The sequence below is a fragment of the Opisthocomus hoazin genome, chromosome 9, assembly GCF_030867145.1.
Source record: "Opisthocomus hoazin isolate bOpiHoa1 chromosome 9, bOpiHoa1.hap1, whole genome shotgun sequence".
Classification (NCBI taxonomy): Eukaryota; Metazoa; Chordata; class Aves; order Opisthocomiformes; family Opisthocomidae; genus Opisthocomus; species Opisthocomus hoazin.
The window spans coordinates 24,103,958-24,130,850 of NC_134422.1; the positions used below are offsets into that span (position 1 = coordinate 24,103,958).

Here is a 26,893-nt window from a genome sequence, read left to right on the forward strand (position 1 = left end):
GGGGCCCATGGGATGCTCGCTCTCTAGGTGCCATCTACAGCATAAGCAGGTACTTGGGTCCCTCCGGGGTGACACATATGGGTCCTGCGCTGGGTTTCCCTGTCAGCTGGCGAGCTGCTAGGCTACTCTTCAGCTGTATTCTCTGCATTTGTTCTCTACTTTCAAGGACTTTGGGATCTTTTAAGGAACAAGGAACAGCAGACAGGAGTGCTCGGGATTGTTGGTGAGTGTGCTGACAGACAGAGTCCGTAGGAATGGCAGGCTTTCCTACGGAGACCGAGTCGTGTTTCCTTCTTAGTGAAGATGATGGACAGCGTTTCAAACGGAGCTAAACGTGCTCAGCTTCTGCCTGTTTCAGCTGGCATTGTTACCCTCCTCAAAAGCAGGTCTATAAAATATGTCTTTTGTTTTTTAAAGCAAAAGAAGATTGCAGATATGCTGGGAGCGACTCAGCCCTGTAGTGCCTGAGGTTGTTTGCTCAGCAGCACATGCGCGGGTCAAAGGTCTGAGGGAGATCCATGTTTATCCTGGAAGTGCTCGAAAGCGGTAACCAGCTGTTGCTGATAGCAAGCACATCATCGTTGCGTGTTCACGTTACCCATGGAAAGGAATTACAAAGGTTGGGTAGCCTCGCACTTGTCAGTGTTGCTGCTGAAGCTGTATAGTGGGTAGATCTGCTGGCTCTTAGGCCTTAGCCGTGTCGAGCAGAGTGTCTGAGGAGAGACCACGGCTTATACTTAATTAATCACATTTGTTTAATGTGAAACAAACCCTAAGTGAAAATCACATGATTTTCATGACCAAAGGTGCTCAGATAAATTAGCTGTATTCTTTCTTGCATAGTCAACTCTTGTAGCTGCTCCTACAAATGTGGCATAATTATGGAAGTCCTGTAAACTTTTAAATCCACTCAACTTATTTTTCTGCTAGAGAAATGGTTGACAATTATGTAGCATGGCCCCAGAATGTTGCTGAAGAGGTAGGTTTCTTCCCTCTTCTCATCCAAGCTGTTATTCCTGCATATATATAGTGGGAGAATACTTTTGTTGTTGTCAGGTCCAGTCCCAGTAACAACTGCAATACTGTTTGAACAACTTTCAGCCTAATGGAACACAGGGTGTTAAAATACTGGGAAACAAATAATTAATTCCAGGTTCTGCTCAAGTGAGAATGTGAGGAGTGGAGAAAGATGGGGGGAAAAAAGTACATGCGAGGGGAGGCATGTAAAAATTAAGCATGTGTGCATGTGGAGGGGGAGCAGTATATAGCGGAAGAGAGTACAGTGGGTTTCTTGGCATAGTCTCAAATATAAGTTATTCTGCAAACAGGTTTTGCAAGCTGGTTGAAATTCTCAGAGTTTGTACATTCCTACTGATGGTAAAATATTATTACTTCTTCCAGAAGGGTGTATATGGAGAAGTTTCTTGTGAGTGCATGATTTGTTTCTGTAGATCTGTTTCATCAGTGTTTCAGTATCTGCATGGAACATAAAGTCTTCTTAAGTGTCCCGACGGCATGGGCATTTGCACGATTTGGTTCGCCTGTGAACCTCCTGCTCCACTCCTTGTTGGAGTGACCTTCTTCCAAAGGATGTGAATGCCTGTGCTTCCAGTTGATTTGAAGGAGTGAGGGGGCTGTGTGCCAGTACATGCACCCGGTGACACATCTGCTTTTGTGACTAAGTTCATGGCCTGAAGAAAAGCCTCACTCAAACTGTGGATCCTGTTACGCATTTAACCCAGGGCTGTGATGGTTTTAAGACTGATGGCATAATTTGAAATCTGTACTTTAGCGTGCAAGTGACTGTTGGCTGTCAGAGTGTCTGCTGACTGCTTGTGCACTCGTTCTCTGAAATGTTTATTCGGGATTATTTACTGGTAAGGTCTGTGTGTTTTCTATGCACGCAGAGCTCTTCGGGCTGCTCCCTGCTGCATGGTGCCTGTCCCCGGTGCTGCGGGTTTACTCGGAATGCCAGTGCTGGTCTGGCCTGGGTGCGCTTCCCACTGCGGCTGGGGCTGGTACGTTTCAGCTGAAGGTGCCGAAGCACTTGTTTTCAGACAGTGAATCTGCCAAAGTCACATACTGCCGTTTCTGTGGTTCTGTACCTAGTGCAAGAGGTTTTTACCTGTCTTGTTTTTACCCCTACAGTTCCAAGGGGGAAAGAAGGAGCAGGAGTCGTCTTAGAAATTGGATGTAAGGGTGAAGGAACCATGGCTTGGGTTAGCTTGGGGGGCAGTCACTCTTCAGGTACTGCGGGGCAGTGGGATTAGTTGCTGTGGCGTGTTATGTTGCCCATTGATTCCAGAGTGAAATATCCGTCCCTCTTACTGCACTTCTTTCTTGCCTTTTAGTGGTTTAATTAGGGTCATAAATGAAATCGATGTACTTCATTCAGTGAGGGAAACAGAGGAATGACATTTCAACCCAAATATTTGTTCTGCACTGTATTCAAATTCCTGCGTGTTTGTTTTTTTTTTTAAATGGCTGTTGGCACATTGAATAGTGTGTGCCTGTTACGGCTGTTACCTTTCTAAGGAGTAGTGCCTTTAAGTACTGACTGGGAGCACCGTGCTTTCAGATTGCTTTTTGGAAGAAAAAGTATGAGCAACTGTTCGCATATTTTGATTACTTCCAAGTTTGTTTTCTAAAACATGTACCTAGTAGATAGTGTGATACTCCTTTCATTTGTCATGGACTTCAAATGGAGATGGCACGTGTAGCGGGAGTACAAAGACAAGCCCTGCAAATATGAGGAGGTTTAAATCTGAATTCTGTGGTTTTCTATGGCATGAATGGCCAGCAGCCCAGGTGCAGGAGACAGTCAGGGCTGATTTCTGTCCTGCACTTGCATACTGGAGCCTGTAGAGTGAGCATGTCCAGAGAACACGGATCACAGCACTAACTCACAGGGTCGTTGTTCTTTCTTTTAAATCTGGTGAGGTCTGTAGCTTGTAAGGGAGAAATTAAAACTGTGAGTATTATACAGGTTGCATTTGCTATTTGACAGTCTGAAAAACATGAGGCCTCGTTGAAGCCAGAGTGGTGTGGAAAACTGTATTTTGAAACATGATTTTGGAGCAGACTGTACCATGTCCAAAGAGAAATGCTTTATACCAATGAAAATGAGATCTGCAAAACCTGTTTCAAATCCTACAGGCTGGACTCTGGACTGTAAGGGGAAAGGGTTTATTTTTCCGTGTGACTTTCAGAAAGTCAATAATAAGTGGCCTTTCCAGAACAACAGGTATCTTTGTAGTTCCAGTTTTGCTTTGTAGTAGCTTGCCCTAGTCCTGTGCTGCTTTTGGCTGCTTTTCCCAGCCTCTATCATAATCCGCTTCCTAAAAAAGGCTGAACAAATAAAATGAAAATGGCAATCCTTCAAATGCCAGGCCTCCAGGCAACAGAGATTAATGGTGTACTTGGCTATGGTTTTGCACTGGTAGTTGGAAAATGTAACTGTGGAATGGCAGATTAGAAGAGTCATCAGTCACTTAAAATAGCTGTTAATAACAGGCTGGCAGTGATGGGTCTGTCTGTAAAAAGCGTCACAAACAAGTTCTCTGCTGACATAGTTACTGGCTGTATTTTCCTGGGAGAGGGTTTTTTTTGGAGAAACCCCGTCTTGTGGTTCTGTTCCAGTTCCCAGGAGCAGCCTGAGTGTGTGGAGGGACGATCTCTCTGTGCTAATTAGTCTGTGGTGCTCCTGTCCTGTGACTTGTTGCAAGAAGCCAAATCCAGGCACAAAGCAGAGCCGGTACCACCAGCATTAAAAACCAGCATCTGTCCCATTGATGGGCTTCAGTTATGTTGAAATGTTGTGAGGGTTAAGATGTTTCCATCCTCCCCTTCCCTGGAGTTTGAAAACTGTGGAGACCAAACCAGTGCAGAGGACTGAAAATTCATCTCCAGTGGAGTGCTTTCTGGGTGTCCAAACTGAGATCAGGTGTCTTTGCCTGGAGGTTTTAAACATCTGATAGGCAGCTATTGACTGTGACTGGTGATTTGATAGTAAAATTTAATTTGAATATGAATTAGTGGCAGTTACTGTAATTTCTTCATTTTGTTCAATCCAGTGAAACTCTGCAAGCAAGTACTGGGAGCATGAGAGGAGAAGGATGCAGGAGTCTATCTGTCTAGCCAGGGATGGAAGAAGTTTCACAGCCTTTAGATTCATCACTTTCCAAATTTACCTCCCTTGTGTGTATGAAGTCTTTCTGAAAACAGAATGAAGTGCAAAGCCTGCAGCAGCAGCATTGTTATCTGAGAACAGCAACCTTAAATTGGACATTTGTGCTCAATGACTGTTTCAAAATTGGCAATTACTTACATCACTGACTATTTTATTCTGCCTATATGTGGAAATGGCTAATGGCTCGTTACCCAGGAGACACTTTTGAGTGATTTCTACTCCAGTCTGTTAAAGCTCAGAGCTGGCACTAGTGATGTGTTGCTGTAACTTTTAAAGAAAGGATGGCAGAGACGTGGTGCCTTGTTTGGGGTAGAAGACACCGTGGAAGACGAAAGAATTTAAGGAACAGAGAAAGCTTTAGGAGATAGCAGAGTATCTGAGCTAAGTGCAGACTGTGGTGTTTTTTGTATTTGTTTAAATCAACGTGTAATTTACTCAATGGAAACCTCTTTCTTTGACAAGCAGGATTTGCTTTGAAGAAATGCTGAAGATACTTTCCCTCCTTTGACTTGATTTCGAGTAATTGTTTATTCCAAAACAGAACTGTGATGATTCACTGATAATTTTTCTTCACTGAAGTATGTTGTGAAAATCCTATGTTGTCCTTAGATAGTTCCAGACTATAAGTGAGAAAAATAATTTCACTGTGGAGTGAGGGAATACTTCCAGGAGCTTGGAGATTTTCTGGATTTCTCTTAGTATGGTTTTCTCATCTTAACTGCAGCTTTCCTTTTGGAAGTGACCAGGGTAGTTTCATGAGCAGTATTGGAGGGAGTTCAGAGAGATGTGAGCAGAAACTGCTCTCACTTCTCACTGTTGTTCTCTTTAGCTGGGAAGGAGCCGCAGCCACCTACTAAACTTCTCAAGAATTGCCAGCTGTCCTGGTTTTGGCTGGGATAGAGTTAATTTTCCTGCCAGTAGCTGCTGTGTTTTGGATTTAGTACAAGAAGAATGTTGATAACACTGATGTTTTCAATTGTTGCTAAGAAATCAAGGACTTTTCCCACTTTCTCATACTCAGCTAAGAGCAGGTGTGCAGGAGCTGGGAGGGAGCACAGCCAGACAGATAGCCCAGCTGGCCAGTGGAAATATTCCATACCGTGGATGTCGTGCTCTGTTTGTGAATGGGGTTGGCCGAAGAGCAGAAATCTTTCTTTCTTTCTTGTTTCTGTGAGTTTGAATCCCCCCTTGTCTGGGAGTTTGAGCTTTTCTGGAAGTTTGGTCTTTTTCTGGGAAGTCTTGTGAAATTCTCAAAATTCGCAAATTTGGGATTTTGTGATTGCTGCTCAGGGTCTGGCTGTGAATTGGTCATCAGGTGGTGAGAAAACAGTACTGTATATAGTTTGTTTTGCATATTTGGTATCATCAGTGTTACCTACTTTGCTGCCTTATTACACTGTCTTTATCTCAGCCCAGGAGTTTCCCCTTGTGTCCATTTCTCCTCCCCATCCCTCTGGGGGGAAGGGAGGGGTGAGCGAGCGGCTGGCTGGTACTGAGTTGCTGGCTGCCGGGTTAAACCACGGCACCAATGAAAATAGGGCGGGTGTTTAAATCTGCACCCCACTGGTTAATAATGCTTTAATTAATCTGTTAAAATGGAAAGCTATTTCTGGTGTATTTTGCTTTGGATTTTACTAACTTTTTTGGGAGACTTTTGGTTAAATTAAGTTACAGCCTTTGTTCTTGGCGTTCACCCGACTGTTCTTGCTGAGTACTGGCGACAGCAGTCGACAGGCTGCAGCCCGGTGTCTGCCTGACTGCAGGCAGTGAGTTCCCACCTCCTTTCGCTTCTCTGAGATGCCTGGGTTGATAAAGGGTGCTTTTGTCCACAGGTGCAGTTCAGCCCTAGGTCAAGTCAGTAAGGCACCTTGAGGCCTTTTCCGAGGCTTGAGCAGAGCTCAACCGAACTGATGGGATGGAGTTTGCGTCCCTGAGTGGTTTGGGTGGAGTACGCTGTTGTGGCGAGGCGGGGCGGCTGTGGCTGGGCCCTCGGGTTCTGCGGTGCTGCGCGGGGCACACGGAGCTGCTCAGGTCCCTCTCCTGCATTGGGCTCGCAGCTGCGCCTCGCCCGCGCAGGTACAGCTCGGGTCACCGGTGGCTGCGCCATGCGGGCACCATCCGCCAGAGCCAAAATTGCCGCTCGGGGAGGTCAGTTAGTTATAAACTGGCATTACGTGCCGATCCCGGAGCTCTAATCCTGTAGGATTATCTCAAGTTTGGCCATGAATCCAGGGTTGTAAGGGAGTAAATCTGTCCCTGGAAGCCAGCAGATGCTCATAATTGGCAGCGAGACTTCAGTCATTATCACATATCTCCAAGAAGTAATTAAGAGAAAGCAATAATTAATCTAATTCTAACCAATAGAGCAACAGGACTGATTTATTTGGTATGGAATTAGAATTTTAGTTTGAAATTGGAAGGCACATGTATTAATTATGGGGTATAACTGGAGCTGAAGAGCATTGTAGCTTTGTGCCAAGGTATGAGAGAATTCTGATCTTTTTTTCCAACATTGTCACTTGATAGACACTTCTTTTAATTTATAGAAATGTAACGTAATGAACTATTAATAGAACTTCATTTAACACCTGTGCAGTCTGATTGGCTCAGGGAAAACCTAATCCCTTTATAATACATATTTCAGCAAGATGAATGGGGAAAATCAGGATTCAAGTAGTATGAAGCATCTGATTCTGTAATTTACATGAGGAGTAGTAATTTTTTTTTTTGTCTGACTTTTAGCTCATACGGTAAGCATTGGATGCTAAGTAATCATAACTAAAAATCATAAAAAGCTAAGGCCTCTACAGGAACTGATGTTTATGTTCAGTATACTGTGAGGCTGAGCTTCTGTTCTCTGCATCGTAATACGGCAAACTGTCTGCGTGTTGGAGTCTCTGGGGTTTCCATCTTGGACTCTGCAGTCCTGACGATTGGGGCGTTATTTTGGTATCTAAATACGGATTCTGGAGCCTGACTTTGGGCATTCAGACCTGAGTTGAAAGCAGTGACCACAGCCCTCGTAACACCTTCAGGGAGAAGTGAATAAAACAAATCATACTGTGATTACGGGTGGAGAGAAATGAAGAACTTAAATTTTGTCAGTCTTCATTTCAGAGGAAGTTCTTTGGTTTTAATCTCAGTGTTTCATCTGCTAATCTAAGGAGGTGGCGGCAGCTGGGAGGGCACCTCCTCTTACCTCTTTCCTTTTGCAGACAGAGGTCTTGCTTGCCACTGAGAAAGCTAAAATGAAACGTGCATAGCTGCAGAAAAACCTAACCCATTTTCAGCATAATGAGCTCAAACTTGATTAAAATTCTTGTAATAAAATGCTGCTGAGGAAGTAGCCATACAGTAATGACTGGAATGTGTCCTCGGTCTGGAGGACTCTGCTGAGCACGTAGCGCAGCGCAGTGTACAGGCCAGTTCATCTGGACGGCGGCAGTCCTGCGGAAATTCAGTGGTGCTTCCTTAGTTTTGTGCGCACTTTTATTTTTAAGTGAACTAATTTGGCTTCTATAATAGAATTCTGATTTTTCAAATGTACCTTTTCAACAGTAGGTAAGGAGAATAGCGGCTCTGCAGATTGCAAGTTGCAGCGCGCTTGACAAGGGATTTTTATGTTTTGCTTGATTTATTCAGCTGAAGATTTGGTGCACGTGACTTTTACTTACATTCCTAATAATGTTGCTAATCCTCACAATGTTTATAACCTCATTATCTTTAGTAACCTGTCTTGGCGAACCTGGAAGCATAGGTTTAATCTTCTCTGCTGTGGTCTTTGGGGCAGATAAGTAGTGAAGCAGTGCAAAGGAGTTACGCCACTTTTTAATGCATCTGGCTGCTACTTGAAACTACATTTCAGTATTTGCCATAGCATCTACCTGAACTGATCTCATCCTTTGCAAGGGCCTGTTCATAGCTTGTGCTGCTGTTGAACTGTGTGGGGAATAAGGACTTGCAGTGATGTACCTAGCAGGATTCAAGATTTTTGTGATTGTTGAGCCTTGAAGATGAGTGACAGGATTCCTGACAAAAGTTCTTTGCAGTCTGGAGGGTTTTAAGTAAGTCTGCTTTGAAATACTTTGCTTACAGTGGAAAATAACTTAAGCGAGATGAGGGGAAAACAACTTGTGCAAGATTTGGACAGAGCGCGTGGGCACTGGGAAGAAGTGAAGGTCGCCTGTTTCCTTTGAGATCATGTTGGATTGATGCACTTTTTTTTTTTTTTTTTTTTTAAAAAAAAGAAGGCTGAATGATTGTGTTCTTCATCTGTTGATCTCGGCAGGTATCTCTTTGAGATGCCATTGAATGTTTGGGGCATCTTATGTCAGGTGGCACATCCTGTCACTGTATCTTCTGTTGGCTACGCCGTTTATGCCTTGGTGCCTCCGTAGGTCTTCCCTCTGGCTGAACTGCTGTCCAGATGGCGGTCACACCGGTCGTATGTTGTACACGGTGCCGTCGAGCTAGCGAGAGGATACAGTCTGGCTATCCCGTAGAAAAGAACAGGGTCATAATTATCTTGATCTAGCATGGCTGCTGTCAGTAGTGTGCAGATGGATGAACTAAACCAAATGAAATATTTCAATTCCAGGAGCTTTTAGTTGTGTTCACGGTGTTGAAACAAAAGGTTTCTGATCAAATTTCTGTAAGTGAAATTCAATACATCATATTTACCCCCCAAGCTTTGAATGAAAAAGTAAAAATAATAAAGATTTATATTTGTTAGGAAATCAGTGACTCTACTTTCCTAAATTTATGGTTGTTAATGTTTAAAAAAAAACCCAAACCAAAACAACAACTCATCTGTCTTTCCCTGGGGGATAACAGAACTGAAGAGAAAATGTATCTATTCCCACATTAGGAATAGCTCAGAAACAGATGCTTTGCAAAATAATTACTGTAAGAGATTAGAGTTAAATGCACTGTTGCCAAAATTAGAAAACGAACTTATTAATGGCCTTTCTAAAAGCATGGTTGTTTAGATTACAAACTGTTGTGATGACTGCTGTGTTTCTGAAAAAATGCTTGAAAAAGATGCCAGGTGTATGTAGGGAGAAAAGAAGGAAACACTTCAAACCAAAACCCACCCACACTCTGAGCCCTGGTTTTATATACCTGTCTGTCAAAAGCAAATATTTTACCTGAAGGCTTCACCATTCAGGGGGTTACCTTCGTGAGGGCAAAGTGAGGATTGCGGGAGAATTTCGTTCTGTGGAAGTGATGAAAACTTGTCTGTTTCACAATATAGATGTAATGTTCTGTTTTTTTAAAAAAGGGTGTTTTCTCATAATACATCGGTTTCATTTTGTGTCCCATTTCTTTAGTGACACTGCATAAACATTTTCTTAATGTAAATTCAGCTGACCAGTGGCACAGGACTGGCGTCAGTCTAGAAGACGACCTGAAAGCACTTGTATTCACTGTTTCGGGGGGTTGTGGTAATTTTTAGTAATGATACTTTTCCTACCCTTACCAAAAATTTCTAGTAAGGCAAAAAATACCCGACGTGACTCCCTGACAGAAGGATGGCTTTTGCAAAACTGCCAGACACCTACTTTTTCAAAATTTCTGTCAACCACTCTCAGTGAACGTTGCAACAATAAGAGCAGTAATAACAATACGTTTACTGGTTTGCAGGTCCAATAATTGCAGAACTATTACGGCTTACAGCCCCCTCTGCCTTTTGTTTTTGTTTAAAGGAACAGTGCTATGATGCGGCTTTTCATCCACCTTCAAATGTTTGCACGGCAAATCTCTAGCAACCCGGTGAAAATGCTGATTCTGTTGCCTTCCTCTTTTCAAATATTCCCTCTACAAATCCCTTGAAACTGTTCTTCTTTCCGTGCAGATTGCTGGTTGGAGCTCCTCGGGAAAAGGCCTTTCCATCCCAACAAGCCAACCGAACAGGAGGGTTGTACAGCTGTGACATCGCCTCTCCCAGTACACGCTGCACACGGGTCATATTTGATCAGGAGAGTAAGTTCCTCAGCACTTTTGGTCTGATTTTTCCTGTTTGACAGTTGCTTCTATGAATTTATACATAACTTTTTTTGTATCAGAGTAAGTTGTAGCTTAGTTGCTAAGATAGCATAAGATGCTTAAATCTTGGTGGATTTGGATGTTCTTACTCTCTCGTAAATTTATGTGACATGAAGTAATACACTTGAAGTGTTTAATAAAATGGGTGTTGTCAGTGATAAAATGTACAGACACTGCCATCTGCAGACTGTCTCCTGTACTGTATGAAGGGCCTGTTCTGAGAGGGACTTCAAAAAAAATAAAAAAAGAGTAGGTAAATGTTAATATTTGAAGCTGTATTGTGATACTCTGCAGCTGACCCGAAGATGGAGAGTAAAGAAGACCAATGGATGGGTGTAACTGTGCAAAGTCAGGGGCCAGGAGGAAATGTGGTGGTAAGTCTAAAGGACTAACTGATAAAAACATTTTGGGTCTATAGTAAATGTTCTGAATGGTCTGCGTTTCTGCGCAGCTTTCTGAGAGGTAACTTTCCTCTATTTACTCTTTTGTTTTCTTGTAAGGACAGGCTTAAATGTCTCCCTAGCAAAGAAAGACACTTGAGATTGTAAAAGCTTTAAATTATTTTTCTGACTGTGAGTTAGCTTTTCTTTATAACCTTTGTAACAACAATCTAGAATGGACAGTTTATTTTCAGAAGCTTTCAGGAGTTACCAGAGAATGCTACATTTTTAGCTCTTTCTCAGTTAAATCAATCTCTCATGGTGCTGCAGGGTACCTGCTATATCGTAAAATGTGTGTGCAGTGAAGCTTCCCCATCTAATTATATTCCTGCAGGTTAATGTCACTGCTTCCAGAACTGGAGGCGGGCAACTTCAGGGTGTGAATCTGCAGTTGTTTAAGGATATCAAGACAGTAATAACTTGCTTCAGTCTGCCTTGGAACCCAAAGGGGGGAAGAGCAGGTGGAAAGAGTCCTGCTCCTTGCATAATTAATCATTAGCTAATGCTGTCTTGTCTTTTCTGAGAAGGAACTTTTCTCTGCAAGTGCGAAGTGGGAAACGCACTGACTAGATGAGGTGTGGGCAGCCTGAAGGCCGCTGTGCAGTAGGGCAGTACTGCCGTGCCCTAGGTGTGGAGCAGCTGGGTGTTTGCTTCATGCTTGAGCCTGGATAGGAACTATAGAAAAGATAACGTTGGCTGAGAAACCCGGCTTGCTTATGCTCTGCTACTGCATCTGCTTCCGCAGAAACCACTGCTGGCAAGGGGCTTTGGTTGTTCCACCTTTTTACAGCAGTTTGTTGGTTACACTGCTTAACCTAGTGGCTATTCATCCTTTGTGTTAAAGATTTGATTGGAATTCTGTTCCCACGTGAACAGTCTAAAAGGTTAAGGAACAGGTTGTGCTCAGTGCTGCTGCTCTGTGCCAGTGATGGTTATCCCGCAAGCGGAACATCCAACGTGAGAAGTTGGATATCCCTCCCCTCCAGTGGAAGAACTTTCAGCCTCCGCTCTGTGGCACTTTTCTGGAAGGAGCGAGTTCTGTATAGTCCCAGGTAGATGGTAGTTGAATTGGTTTGTTGTGTCCTACATAAGTGCGTAAGTCATTTAACTCGTGACAGCTGTGGGGAAACATAGCCACTTCTTTTTTATGTGAGACAGGGTGGTTCTCTCCTCAGTTCTTGAAAGAGAGGGATTAGGTATCAGGAAAGGCTTTAGGGCTGAAACCCCTACATCCCACAGAGAAGAGGGATTTCACCGTGTGGCCTTCCTTGACCACGAAGCTGGTTGCTCTGACTTGTATCCATAGACGCCCAGCTTTTCTCACGTGTTGCCCATAGGGAACAGTGGACTCTCTCTGCGTTGCAACACGGATGTGTCTACAAGGTGACTTACAGCATTGCTAGCATGAAGTATTGCTGAAGGAGACCAGCCTTCGTGGATGACTTGAAAGCATCACTTCTCATTTCTTCTGTCTTGCAGACATGTGCACATCGCTATGAGAAAAGGCAGTATGTAAACACAGTGCAGGAAACCCGGGACATCATTGGAAGGTGCTATGTGCTGAGCCAGGATCTCACTATTAAGGACGATATGGATAATGGAGTATGGAGTTTCTGTGATGGTCGTTTAAGAGGCCATGAGAAGTTTGGTTCCTGTCAGCAAGGTGTTGCTGCTACTTTCACTAGAGACTATCATTACATTGTGTTTGGTGCCCCAGGCACTTACAATTGGAAAGGTACGACCTGGCTTCCTTCCTGCCTGCCCTTCCCACTTGCTCTGAGATGGCTCACAAGGGTTGCATCCCAAGTTCTAATGGTTTTTTTTTTATTTTTGAGAGGGGTGGGGATAATAGGGATCTAACTGTTTCACCCTGTTTTCACAAAATATTATGCTTCTGTATCAGAAGGATTTACTGAAGTTCCTTTACATATCTTTGAGGGAGTACTTATGAATGGATAATGGAACTTTGCACATAGGTATAGCAAATTTTTCCCTTATTAGTCTCAGTCTTATGGTGGGATTGAGTGCTTGCTTTGAGACTGCCATACTGGAACAAATGACTAAATTATTTTAAAGTTACTTGACCACCCTTTTTTCCTGCAGTTGAGCAAATGTTAGATAGCTGCACTGAGATCTTTGTTTGTCCTGCAGTATTCTCCACTTTATGAAGTCTATGGAAAGCAGTACTTCCCAAATTAAATACTGGAGGATTGCAAGAGGATAACTGAACAGAGCAATATGACATGTATTCATATGTAAATCCATGGATATCCATGTAAAATTCCACGGATAATCTAAGAGCCAAGTACTCTGTATCACCTGGGAGATATTCCAAACCTTAAGGGAAAAACTCCATAGATTTTCTCTGTTAGTTTATATTGAGAAGCATCTAAGTGGCCAGCTACGTCTCTTTTTCTTACAGTGATTTTTCCCATCATGCTTCATTACACCAGCAGCTGTAAATAGTTTCCTCTTTAGAACATCTGATCCTTGAGCCATTACACTTTTTCCCCTCGTACACCTGTGCCTGCCATATGAACCGCGTGAAATCTTGGAGTTAAGCTCTGGTGCAAGGTGTACTTTAGTGAAAACTTAATCTTCCACATATCTGTCAACAAAATCTGACCAAGCTGAAACAGCATATTGAGTTCAGACACTGTTTTACTTTAATTGCAGGGAAGTGCTATGACAGTGTATCAGTCATAGAGTACTCTCTTCTATCATGGAAAAATGTGTTTTTGCTTGCCAAAATGTTAAATGTGCCTGTTGATACAAGGGAAGCACGCATTTTATTGAACAATATGTTTTTTTCCCCTTAAATAACACTTGCTAAATATATGACCGGTGTTTGCCATAGCTGAACAGTTTTTGGTATTCCTGCGTACTTACCTCCCTTTTAAGAGAGGCTTTATGAGGTTAAGAGCTGTGCGATGAGGGTGGTTCCTGGCCAAGTTGGTCCCATGTTTTTGTTGAGAAATTTTGTAGTATCCCATGTTTTCCAGATGATTGCGTGGCCTCTCTGTAGAGCAGCGTGAGATTCAGGCACACAGATGGAACGTAGAAAATTCATTGCCTTTTGAAAACACTTTCACCCACTGCACTGTTCTGTGTTTGTCCCATTTAAACAGCAGTCGCTATCTCATTTATCAAAATATTAGTTGGAAACCATTAGCCTGTTATTTTTCTCCCTCACCATTCATTGCTTTTATTTTATCATTTCATTTCCTCAGGAGTGGTTCGTGCAGAGCAAAAGAATCAGACATTTTATGATCTGGGTATATTTGATGATGGGCCTTACGAAGTCGGTGATGAGAGCCGCCAAGATAAGAATCTAGTTCCTGTTCCAGCTAACAGTTACTTAGGTAGGATTACGTACATATGGTAAATCTCTTTAGGCTTCTTAAACATTTGTGATCCCAGCCTGCCTGGTGCAGAGATATCAGATCGGAGCAGAAGAGCCTTCATTTGTGGACCCTGTAACATGTCAGCGATTCGGGATAGTTCACATCTCCCTCCACAGTTATGGGCCAGTTCACAGTGTAAGATGGTAGGGACCTGCTGGGGGACCTGCAAGAGCTGCTCATGTAATGAGAGATTTAAGAGCTGTGGTGGGGACCTATGGATGCTCCAGGAGTGATGACAGTCACTCTCAGGGTGAGTATGCTGTACGGATCCGTAGTCCTTAGTCACAGGGTCTTTGCCGTGTGGTATCAGAGGGTTTGTCAAAATCTGAGTTTCTGCATGTAACTTGTTAAGACTGCATTCTCTCTTCCTGGTAGGTGAGCGCAATTTTTTTTATTCTTCAAGTTTTTAAAACTCCAGTAGCCTTTTTACAGGCCTTTAAAACACTACAATATGAGTAGTGTTTGTATTTTGTGTGTGTGTGTGTTGCAGGAGGTGAGTCTCTTGCCCTTTGTGCAAGTACAAAAGCAGAAATGAGTCCTTAGGCCAGTGGATGTTACTGGACAGCAGTGAGATGTGTTGGTGCAGAGAAAAGGCTTCGCTGCGCTTTTGGAAAGGCCTCAAGCCTGAATCATAAAGAACCTTTCTGTTCTAGCACAGATTTCTGTGGTGTACTGATCCACTGCTTCTGGCATATGCAACAAATACAATTTTGGTAACTTGAAACTGGAATTTCTGTGTGAGTGGTGGAAAGCTGAACAGATGGGAAGGGCATTGCTAATATAAAAAGTAAAAGCAAGTCAAGAAAAGAGCCAGCTTGGAGCTACATACCTGTTAGGAGAAATAGAACAACGTAAACTGCTGTTAAATATGAGCAGTAATGACTGAGTATGTAAAAAAAAAAGGGGGGGGAATCATAAGAGCTTATGTTCGAAAGACAAGCTGATAGCCTCTTCTGGTGAAATAAGAATTGGTGAGGAGTGCTGTGGAAGTGCCTTTTGCTGTGAACAGACTAATACGGACTTTTTGGTGTTTCGTAACAAATGCATTTATCTTGTAAATGTAAACACTGCCTTGTTTGATTTGTCACAGTCAAACCCACTTCCAGGCAAGCCTGCTGTTCCCTCTGTTCAGATGGCAAATAAACATGGTTGGAGCCGCTTTCCTTAACTACTGTTTTTTTCTCTTCAATCTTTCACTCCTGTTCACAGGTCTTCTGTTTCTGACAGCTGTATCTGATACTCATCCAGATCAGTTTGTGTACAAAACATTGCCTCCCGGCACACAGGTGGACAAACCGGTGGATGTAATGATGAATAGCTACTTAGGTTTGTGACCACCTGAGGTGGAGCATCTGGTCAGACACTATCTCCAGACCTTTGACATGAGCCTCTCCCCTCCATCCCCCCTCATCTCCAATACATTGCAAGTAAAAGCATGTAAAAACAGGGAGTCGGATGATGAGTAGCTTGCAAAATGACATGGCTTCAAAGAAACATTGGTTTGTCATGCATTTCTCCAAACCCTCTCATCCCTCCCCTGGGTGGGACTCCCTGAATTCTTCTGAAACTGCCTCATTCTGAATTGCTGTAATTGAGAATTTTCTTAGTGGTGGTGAAGTGTTTCAGAAGGGAGATTTCTATCTGCTGGCTGCTAGCTTTCTTCCTTGCAAGTGCGTAATTTTCTACTTTGGCCTTTACTGGATACATTAGTATATGCAGTATATTCTCTTAACTCAGTTTTTCCTGTTTTTTAAAATGTATTGATTTCCATGAAGAATACTAAGACTAAATTTGTTTGAATATGTCCTTTAGGGGTGCATTAAGTCAAAATTGCCAATTTCACCATTACTGCGTAAAGTGATTCTCAAATACTGTGTACATCATTCATGTAAAACACTGTGCCTGTGCAGTGCCTTTTGTATGTTCGCAGTAGAGCGATGTCAACTTGTACTTGGGCAGTTCTGTAACGGTTTTGCCAGCGGTGAAATGCTCGAGCTATATTCAAGTGGTAAGGTGTGGTCATTTCTAAGCTGGTGCGTTTAAGACTGATCTTGTATTTGGTGTCCGTGAAAAGTAGATCTGAATGAACAATGAAATAATTTGTTTTGTGGGAAAATACTTCAGTGTAATGTATGGAGGAGTGCAGACTTGTAAACATGCATCCACCAGTCCAAAGAGACACGGAGAATTCCCAGGGTATCATACTCGGTTTTACACAAAACTTCTATTCAATATACCACTTTAATATAGTAGGGGAATTTATTTTTCCTGTTAACAATACGAGCCATTAGTTTGCTTGTTTATATTTTCTCTCTTTCTTGGTTAAAGGTTTCTCTTTGGACTCTGGTAAAGGAATTGTCTCCCAGGATGAGATGACTTTTGTGTCTGGTGCCCCAAGAGCCAACCACAGCGGAGCAGTGGTTTTACTGAAAAAAGAGAAGAATCAGAGAGCACTTTCACTGGAACACATGTTTGAAGGAGAAGGGCTGGCTTCTTCTTTTGGCTATGATGTTGCTGTTGTGGATCTCAACAACGACGGGTATGGCCTTCGTTAACTCGTGCTGCTTGTATAATGAAGGATGGCAGTCTGGTTTAGTTCTGCTTTGGTTTTTCACATTAGAAGTACAAGGAATGCCAAGCCTCGCCTTCCATGTCTTGCTGGAGGAAATGGCGACCATCTCGGAGAACCAGTCAGAACACAGTCTACATTTCTAATGATCTAAAGAGTTTTATTTAAACAACTAGTGTAAACAAAGAAAGAAGCAGCAACTCTCATACCCAAAGCAGGCCTTAGAAGATCCTTGTACATCACAAAGGGAATATAATGTGCTTGTAGTATCAGCGGAGTTGTTGCTGCTCAAACAGTTTAACGTACTTTTCAGTCTTTGTTCAGCAGCTCTTTGGCTAGCTGACTGTGAGACCACGGTCTGACCGGTTATTTTTCACAGTTCTTCTGTAAAAGCACCAATTTTTTTTTTTCTTTAAGGTGGCAAGACATTGTTGTTGGAGCCCCGCAGTATTTTGACAGAAGTGGGGATATTGGCGGTGCTGTGTACGTCTACATTAACCGGCAAGGCAAATGGGAAGGAATAAAACCTATTCGCTTAAACGGAACCGCGGACTCCATGTTTGGTCTTGCAGTTGAAAATGTTGGGGATATTAATCAGGATGGATATCCAGGTGAGTGAAAAACGATTGCAGCAAAAAGGTGTGTGGCTTTTTTGCAAATGTCAGACTTGGAACATCTTAACCCTTACCATGATTGCAAGCTGCAGAAAGAGTACGAATGATTATAGATGTTGCAATTTACTTTCAACAGATATTGCAGTAGGGGCTCCATATGATGGTCTTGGCAAAGTATACATTTATCATGGATCCAAGAATGGAATAAATACAAAACCAGCACAGGTAATGAAATAACCTTTACTATATATAATCAGTCTTGCACAAAATTAAAGGAATGAGAGGGCTGTCCATCTTCTCCCTTTCCGTTACTATTAGTGGAGTGGTGGGTATGCAGAAGAGTCACAGGACCCTTCAAAGACTGCACTGCTGACCAGAAAGATTACAAATTCTTGATTTTAATAAATGTTTTTCTTTCTGGGGCAGTCCTTTGGCACCAATAACGTGTAGAGAAGGAAGAAGGCATGTAGGTGTGTAAGCTTTGTTTTTTTTGACAGAAATTTGGGGATTTGAAAACAATTAGTTTCTTCATTTTCTCTTTCTCTACTACTACTTTACTTCCTGTTTCAATAAAAACTGTTTATGCCTTTTTTCTTTTTTTCTTGAGGACCACCGTGTTCCATCTGCAAGGTGAGAATGGAACTTGATTACATGTCCTAGAATACTGTTCTAGGAGTGTTGCATATGCAAAACAGTCATTTCTGGTACTCACTGCTATTGCAAAGTAACTTCTTGGAAGAAAAGCAACTCATTGTGGCACTTCAGTGTCATGATTTACCCGAACACAGAGGTCCTATTTCATTGGATCTCTTATCTTTTTTTTCCCCTGGCCATGAGACAATGATGTTCACTTGCTACTTATCTCACTTTTACAGCTTGTAAATGTCTGAATTCCCTCAATCTGTTTTACTTTTTAGATTCTTGATGGTGAAAAAACCAGCACCAGTTTCTTTGGTTACTCTATTGCTGGAAACATGGACCTGGATAAAAATTCCTACCCTGATATTGCTGTTGGTTCCCTTTCAGATTCTGTATCTGTGTTCAGGTATTGTATACAGAACTGTAACTAATTACACCAGTGTTTTGGTTTTAGTTTTTTAAAAACAAACTGCTTAGAAGTGACAAAAAGCTCTTTGGCCTGGAGTGTTATTTTTCCTTCTAGAAGATGGAAATTTGGGGGGGAGGGTATCCATAAATTGGTTTGTCACTTTATACCCCCTTCTCATTGAGAAGCTGCCTTACAATCAGTACAGGGTAGGAGGGTGAACGTGGACAGTTGCTGTGGAGTGCTGGTGTGCGTAGTGTATCTGTGCCCTAGCTTTGCCCTGTGGTAATTCCTTTGATGGAACTAAGGGAGTGAATTCTTCTCCTTGAAGAAAGGAGAAGTTAACTGACACGTTTGTTGGAGATTTTTTGTGCTGCTCTTGTATAAAAGAACGAAACCAAACCAAACCCCTCTTCAATAGCTGAGGATCCAAAGGCAGTGAGAAATACGGCCTTGCTGAGGTTGCAGTGGGGTCCATAGAACAGCGGTGAGGACGCCCTGCAGACAGGATCCTTTTGGATTTCTGTAGCACGTGCCTTAATTAGGGATGAGGTCACAGTCTTTTGCAGCCCTCTGCTTTTTTTTCCAGTATAATGTACTGTTAAGTTGAATGACTGGTAATGACCAAGAGGACTGTCTCCTCATCTGAGCTGTGAATGCTGCATTAAATTCTGGTCTTTGGTGGTTGCTGTCAGGTCCCAAAGGAGAAAGAGCAGAAGCTCCAAAACTGGTTATCTCCATTTTGGGGATGAAAACAACTCTACCTTTCAGGCAGAACGACCTTTCCTACAATTTTTTGATGATCCTATCTTTAAGGTATATAGTATCTGTGTACATTACACTGAAACAGCACCCACCAAAAGCAACTGGTATTGCTTGTGGAAGAGAACAGAGTAGGTGGAAGGGAAGCTGGTTAGGTTACCAAGTGTTCTGCTTACTCGAAAGGAACTTTAATCATTTGCTGCTAAGGGCAGTACCAAAACTTTCACAAAGGTGAGAACGAAAACCTTTATGGTGACCATCAGCACAAGAGGTGGCCCAGGTAAATGAAATTTGCTAGAACAGGAGGAGGTGGCTTACTGGCTGTTTTAAACCACCCTTAGATGCTTCAGTGAGAGCGGGATCAGCTCATTCATTTGTTGATGTGAACTGTCCTTTCTTGTCCCTTCCAAAAAGGAAGAGAAAGGAGAGGTCAGGCTCAATTATGGTTACAGCCTACATGCAGAGGAGTTGGGAAATGAAAACATTGTTTCCCACAGCCACCCAGGCTCCACATTAAAGCTGTTGTGAACATTAATCTGAATGAACTGTAGTACCTACACTTGGTCACAGGGGATGAATTGCCACTGGGGTTGGAACCATCACTTTGAATTCTCTGGTTTTTATATGTGTATTATAAAATGACAACCACAACATCACATTAATGTACCCTGCTCCCCTGTCAGGCATTTAGTACAACTCTAGCTGGTTTTCGTGACATGCTTTTCTTAGCTTTAAGTAGTTTTATTTTGTTTCTAACCATTACCAAAGCCAAACTGTGTTTCTTGGGGTGTCTTTGTTGCAAGTCAGTGCAGGCATAGAGTGCGTTTGGAATTCATGTGAATTATTGCATTAATCTTAAAAGAAAATGTCCTTCTTGTTTTCCCTTTCTTTTCATTCCCCATTTTTCCCCCAAATGAAGATCTCGGCCTGTGATAAGCATTAGAAGAAGCATTACAGTACAGCCTGACAGAATTGATCTAAAGAAAAAGAACCCTGAGGACCCTAGTGAAATATGGTAATTTTTTAAAAAAACTATTATATCAGAAGCCTTGGTGTATTGAGTTTTCTGTTGTCACAATGTGTTCAGTCAGAGATGGTGTTGAAGTGAAGACACAGGACAGTCATGTGGGTTAAGCAGTGTACCTACATTTGATCGTTTTTGACTTCCTGGATTTGCTGTGACCACTGTGCTAAAGACAAGGTGTGGAATATGTTCTGGTCATAATGTCCATTTTTGAAAATGAATGTCACTTTGCCCCTTCAGACTTTTAACACATAGAATTATCTTAACTTGAACAGCTTTCTCATAAGTAGAGATATAAGAGCAAATGTCAGAAAATATTTTTTCTAGTTGCTTATTAACCATTTTTTGTTGCTTCGTAATTCAGTTTAGTAAGCAGCGAATTACTGTTCTAGCATGAAAACTACAGTCATAAGACTGATAATGTCACTCAATGGACTATTAAAACTTTCCAGTCTGTTAGACCATGCCTTATTGAAGTTAATATTAATTTCATGTCACTTTTTACAGGATGGATGTGAAAGCATGTTTTCAGTATACCGCAAACCCCAGTGATTTAAACCCAAGAATAAGTAAGTTTTGAAGATAAGTATTTTTCATCTGTTTGCCATGTGGTGTTTTTTTTTTTTTTCTTTTAGAGCATATAATGGAAGAACAGCACTCAAATTATAGTGACTCATCTTAGACTGTGACTGTCAAATTTAAAATGTGACTCAATACTAAGGTCAATCAGCTATCACACTGTCTGTATTTAGAGTCATGCTGGTGTGTTAGGAAGTTCTGTGGATGACAGACTGAACTCAAGCTTTCTGGGTAATAAAACTGCCAGTGAGCAAACTGCTGCCATACAGACCAAACACATTTTGCCTCTCTAGGTTACTGCCGCTTTAGGAAATAGTTCCAAAAGCCCTTTTTATATATCATTAGTAAGCATAATTTCTTATTGGAGACTTACCCTATGAATCAGTGTTTTGTGTTCATGAAAATGGTTTTGTGGAAATCAGTAACTGAAATAAAAAATCTTTGTATTAATAGGAGCCCAGAAGACTGCCATAAATGTAGTTAAAAATGTAAAGCATTAGTTTCTCATGCCTCCATTTTTTTCCTCTTGTTACAATGCTGCTGTTACTACACCTCAGAAAACTGTGTAGGATGTTGAGAAGAAATGAGAAGAATTTGAAGCCCAAACCTCCTCCTTCTCCTGTGTTGTCTTGAGTTTCTAAGTTACTTGTAAAATCCTTAAGATGTTCTTGAATAAGGTCCTGTTCCTTCAAGAGGTCAAGTGCTTCCTGCTCCCAGAGGCAGCTCATGGGTGCCCGTCTGCACGCTCCCCAGGCTGGGCATGCTGGGGGCTGTTCCCATCCTTGCAACGCTGAATTAGCTCGGTGAATACAGAGATGATTACAAGATGCACAGAGTTCAGATCTATCAAAACGTGCCTCAGCATAGAGCTAGAAAGCTCTAGTCACACTTCTGCTTTTACCAGTGTACCTTGCTCTCGAAATCCTGCTGGCTGCTTAGGTGCTATCTGGGACAAAACAGGAATCGGGGACAGCGGAGTCAGAGTATTTACACAGGTCTTGAGTCTCAGCCCTCCACCGGCTCCACAGCAGCAATTGCAGCTCCTCCAGCCAGCTCCGCATGCTGGTGAAGTAGTGGGGGGCTTTTGGAATGAAAGGATTTGGTTTGGAAGTTCACTTTAGATACATGCACAGGGCACCTGGTCCTCAACTGGAGAGGAAGAAAACTGACAGATGGAGAAAGCTTTGTAAATAACTGAAAACAGTTTGTGAAGCCCAGCACTGGCTGAAACAGTCTTCTCGAATAATGTTGTAAAATCTACCTGGAGAAATTAAAGTTCTTTTTAATAAGGCGAGGGTTCTTTTTTATAGTGACCTACTTTATTTCTTCATACAGAGATCAACTACACATTTGAAGCAGAAAACGAGCGGAGGCAGTTAGGCCTGCCGTCTAGGGTGCGGTTTAAAGACCACCTGTCTGATCAGTTTACTGCAAGTACAACCCTAAGGGGGCAGAACTCAAAAGAGTGTGTGACAACCAAGCTTGTGCTGCAGGTAAGGCAGAGTATTTTAATTTTATTTCATTTAGATCCATTTAAAACAAAAGCTCTTTTTTAAAACATAAAAGCTCTTTTTTAAAACATAAAGCTCTTTTTGTCAGCTTTATGGTATGTTTGTATATAACTTAAAAGTCACATGCAATATAAAGCTTCAAAACTAGAAAACAACCACAGTTACGTAGTACCTTACTGTTCCCTTCACGTGTGCTTGCTTCCTCCTGTCGCCTTTCTTACAAAGTACGAATGAAGGTTGTAGCCACTGCAGCATGCTCCTGGAGGTCAGTAGAGCTGAACTAATTTAGAATAGTAGGGAGGGAATAAATGCCAAAAATGGAGAACTGTTTCCAACAGAAGTAACTGTTACAGAATTTAACAGTGTGACTGGCTAGGAAAAGAATTCTAGCCCATGGGTTTCGGAGGGGCTGAATGGGCAGGACGGGGAAGGCTGGTATGTGCTCTCTGCCTTGGCTGCTACGCTGGCCCTTGAGGGTGGCGATGCTCCAGGAGCTGAACAAATTCTCTATCGGCTCAGGAGTAACGAGCCAGCCTCCAAAGCTGCTTTGACCACAGCAAATTAACGAGCTTGAACTTACGCTATAGGGAGAAAGTGTGTTATTTTACTGTTGTTGTGTGAGTTTCGGTTGCCTGAGTTACCATCTGTTCCTAGGAATTCTCAACGGTGAGAGACATCACCAGATTGGGAAGCCGGGGGGGGGGCACAGCAGGGCTAGGCTCCTTCTGTTCTTGCACTTTTTTAGACAATGCCGGGTTTCTATATAGTGAATAGTTCTAATGCTGCCAAATGTACCTGAAAAGGTTTTGCTTTACTGCTTGTTCTAAAGTGTATATAAAAAGTCAGTCTTTGTGTTGTTTTAATTCCCTGCACTGTACACTAACTATGACATTTAAAATATGTTAACAGGAAAAAATTAAAGATAAGCTACGCCCCATTCCGATATCAGTCAGTGTTAAAATTGCTGGCCTGGATTCTAGCTCACCGTCCACACGAAAAGAGAGAGCACTTCCGGATCTTATACCAATTCTAAATTCAAATGAATCTGAAACAAAGACCACAAAAGTAAGCTTTTGATATCCCATTTCCCCACAAATCTGCACTTTGATAAATCACTGAACTTTAAAGACTGTAGAAAGCTAAATTATGAATGAAGGAAATAACTGGGGTGGCACTGAACGTGTAACTACTGGCTTATATTTTATATTCTGTTATGAACTTGCTACAAAATGTTATGGACTAGATCTTGTGTTTCTTTTGCAAGAAAGATGAAGTTGGTACAGGTGTTAGGTTTTTTTTTCTCTCCCCAAAAAGTTTAGGAGGAAATGTACTTTTGTTTAAAAATGGGAATCCATTGTCGCCTGCTGTGAACACTTGTCTCACATCACAAAACAATGTACGGTCTCACTCTTCCACGGTTAGGATGCTGTAACAGCATTAGAGCTCTGCAGCAGTGACATAAGAGAGAGTGAGTATCTTGGGTAAAAGATCTCATTTCCTCAACACTCACTGAAGAATCAGACTTAAGGATGTTATTCCTGATTAGAAGTGTACCTCTCAAAATTATCTAACTTGGCCTTTTAGTCACATTTGAAGTTGTAAATTATCAGCATCAGCGCTGTGTCTCTCAAAAACTCTCTTGACAGGCAAGAAGCAAGAGTCAGGTTAAAATCTTGCTCTGTCCAGGAAAGTGTCTCCAAGTTCCCTGTAGATGCTGTGATGAAGTGCACATCAGAAATCTTGTTTTAAGCCAGTATCATGTGGCATGCAGTAAACGTGCTTTGGTTTTATTTAGGTGGAGTTCTTAAAAGAAGGATGTGGAGAAGACAATGAATGTCACAGCAATTTGAAGCTTCAGTACCGGTTTTGTGCTAGAGAGGGAAATGAAGACAGGTTTACTTACTTACCAATGTAAGCCTTGGTTCATGCATCGCTAAAATTCAAATTATTAACAAGTGATTAAAAGAACTTCTAGGAGGGGGTTTTGGGAGATAAAGCAGCTTTGTTCCTGTTAGTCTGGCAGGCACAGCCCGGTGTACAGACCTCTCCGGGTGAGGAAGGTGGGGGGAGTGGGGCTGAGTTTTAGAAGAAAAGAGGTGGCACAGAGTCACATGGATACAAAGTGGCCACAACTGTGCAGGTGTGGGGTAAAAGTTAGGAAAAAAAGTTTCTAACCCCTAGAAAAATTAAATTCTACGCCAGCCTTGCAGTAGTTTCTTGTGTGTGCTACTGTTAACTATTTCTGAGATGAAGTTTGACTGCGAGTATGACAACGTGAGATACTATGGCCTAGTAACCTCAGACAAGCGGTCACAGAGAAGTGAACAGAGAAATCATTTCACTGTAACACGCACCTAACACCCTGCTGCATCCCTCCTCCCTTGAGGGCCAGTGACAGTAGAAAGGAGGTGTAAAACAAGCAGAAGGAGGTATGTTTACTTGCTGTCAACAGTCAACTTCAGCAGCGAGTGCCACGAGCTGACTTGGCAGCCAAAACCACGTGTGCTTCACAAGGTGCAAGTGCTGGTTCAGAAATACTGTGAACTCTTGGCTCCCTGAGGGGTGTATAAGTCTGTTACATCCTGCTAACTGCTGGCCGCTTTCAGAGACAAGTACTGCTCTGGGGAAGAAACCTATGACCATTCAAGTGTTTATGGTCTTACAGGAATTCTTTTCTAATGCAGGGAATTCTATTTGGGTAAACCATAGTTAGAAGAAATGTGTTCGTACACATTTGTTTTCCTAATGCTCAAAGCCCTGTATATTCTGTTTCTGTAGTGAAAATGGCCTGCCAGTGCTTCTTCTGAAAGATCAGAAAGATATTGCCCTGGAAATAACAGTGACAAACAATCCATCTGATGCAAAAAAGCCACAAAAAGACGGTGAAGATGCATATGAAGCTAAACTAATTGCAACTTTTCCAGACAGTCTGACATATTCTGCATTCAGGGAGATGAGGGGTTATCCTGTAAGTATTTTTAAGAAAAAAGATACTCACATTTTAAAATATTTTCAGCATATATTTACTTTTAAATGTATTCTGTTTAATCAGGAAAAACAGCTAACATGTGGTGCTAACCAGAATGGTTCTCAAGCAGAGTGTGAACTTGGAAATCCTTTCAAAAGAAATTCCAACGTAAGTTGCACCTATTTTACTCAAATTATAAAATCTGATTCCTGACTGCAGTCATCCAGTTTCTGTGTGTCATAACTGGAAACTTGATTTGGATCTGTCTTTTTAACTCTAGAACTTGATGGTGTATTTCTGCAATACTGCATATGTTAATATGTTTTATAAAACCTTTACATATTTTATGGATGTTCTTTCTTGTCTAGGTAACCTTTTATCTGATCTTAAGTACCACTAAAGTTAATGTTGATACAACAGACTTGGACATCAATCTGAAGTTGGAAACGTAAGATTTTTTTGTGTGTGTGAGCACTATGTTTTTATATGCAGTTGTAAACATTTTGAATTAATTTGTTTGATTCACAAAAGCAATTTAATAGTAATGTGAAAACCACTAAATTTGTAAAATAAACAGCATTGTTTCCTTTTCATTGTAGAACAAGCACTCAAGTTAATTTGACTCCAATTATAGCTAGTGCTAAAGTGGTTCTTGAATTGCTTTTATCGCTCACTGGGTAAGTGTGATAGCATAACAGATGGGGGAGGGGGCACGGCTGGGGACAACAGTTTTTCTGCAGACTTCATTAAAATCTGATTATTCTATTATTATTGAACAGAGTTGCGAAGCCTTCTCAGGTGTATTTTGGAGGTGACATTGTTGGTGAGAGTGCCATGAAATCGGAAGATAATATTGGAAACCTCATAGAGTATGAATTCAGAGTAAGTAATTTAGATTAATTCCAGCAGCTGCTTTTAATCAAATGAAGAGCTTCTCTCTTTTTGCATTCAAATACTTGGAAAAGTTGCTGGATTTAAAACTGGCGTTTCTTGTCCCAAAGTCCTGCTCGGCCTATGCAGTCTGACTGCAGACTAGAGCTTCTGTAGGCCTCCGCATTTTACAATCATGTTTTGAGGCAGTGGCCTGAGGCTGGCTGTATGCTTATTTCTTCAGAGCAGTTCATGCACATTCAGTTGTACAGCATAAAACCCCATGCAAGCAGGGAACAAAACTTAAACCCAGGCCTCTAACTGTGGCGTGCCCAGGTGTTAGCTGGCGCACGCAGACAGCGAGTATCTGTAGTTACTGCTTGCAGGAGTGAGCAGGCACAGGAAGACGCGGCGGGAGCCACTTTGAACGTGTGGGTCTATTTCACTGTTTTGGTCTTCTGCCTAATTAATAAATCCAGGAGAAAGCTAAGAGAGACGAGTTTGGTTCTGTAAAAACTCTGAGTTGCTTTTTCTACACCATTAATGCAAGCCCCCACTGTCCTGTTTGTCAGGACTGAAGTCCATCTCTGTCAATCTTTAACTTCCTTCTGTACCTGCATGCACGCGTTAAAGTAGAAGCAGTTAGAATATCTGTTTTAGAACTTGCTATTGTGAACAGTAACACTAAAAAAGCAAAAAATAGGTTGGAAAACAACTTCCAGACTTACAAGAGCTGGATATCTCTCTGTGTCAGAGTTCCTTGTAAATTTGCAATTTTAGCCTCAGTTACGTAATGGAATGATTTGTTAACTCTAAACTGGAGTTGTTGCTGTTTCACGTGAAGACAGATTTCTAAAAATGAACTGCTTAAAG

The 26,893-nt window shown here is 41.9% G+C and overlaps 1 protein-coding gene across 5 annotated transcripts in view; it reads left to right on the forward strand.

Moving 5' to 3' along the window:
• ITGA6 (integrin subunit alpha 6) overlaps window positions 1-26,893 on the forward strand; it is a 44,232-nt gene that overhangs the window by 9,379 nt on the left and 7,960 nt on the right. For 3 of the 5 annotated variants that reach the window (XM_075430939.1, XM_075430940.1, XM_075430941.1), the window contains exons 2-20: window positions 10,044-10,171; window positions 10,529-10,608; window positions 12,154-12,409; window positions 13,905-14,036; window positions 15,288-15,404; window positions 16,407-16,617; window positions 17,065-17,258; window positions 17,398-17,486; window positions 18,179-18,306; window positions 19,988-20,083; window positions 20,600-20,661; window positions 22,007-22,164; window positions 23,092-23,247; window positions 23,978-24,093; window positions 24,961-25,150; window positions 25,235-25,318; window positions 25,519-25,598; window positions 25,750-25,827; window positions 25,930-26,032. In XM_075430939.1, coding sequence (XP_075287054.1) covers window positions 10,044-10,171; window positions 10,529-10,608; window positions 12,154-12,409; window positions 13,905-14,036; window positions 15,288-15,404; window positions 16,407-16,617; window positions 17,065-17,258; window positions 17,398-17,486; window positions 18,179-18,306; window positions 19,988-20,083; window positions 20,600-20,661; window positions 22,007-22,164; window positions 23,092-23,247; window positions 23,978-24,093; window positions 24,961-25,150; window positions 25,235-25,318; window positions 25,519-25,598; window positions 25,750-25,827; window positions 25,930-26,032 — 2,458 coding nt within the window. The remainder of the gene's footprint in view (window positions 1-10,043; window positions 10,172-10,528; window positions 10,609-12,153; window positions 12,410-13,904; window positions 14,037-15,287; window positions 15,405-16,406; window positions 16,618-17,064; window positions 17,259-17,397; window positions 17,487-18,178; window positions 18,307-19,987; window positions 20,084-20,599; window positions 20,662-22,006; window positions 22,165-23,091; window positions 23,248-23,977; window positions 24,094-24,960; window positions 25,151-25,234; window positions 25,319-25,518; window positions 25,599-25,749; window positions 25,828-25,929; window positions 26,033-26,893) is intronic. The other 2 variants (XM_075430942.1, XM_075430943.1) reach the window with 1 other exon arrangement.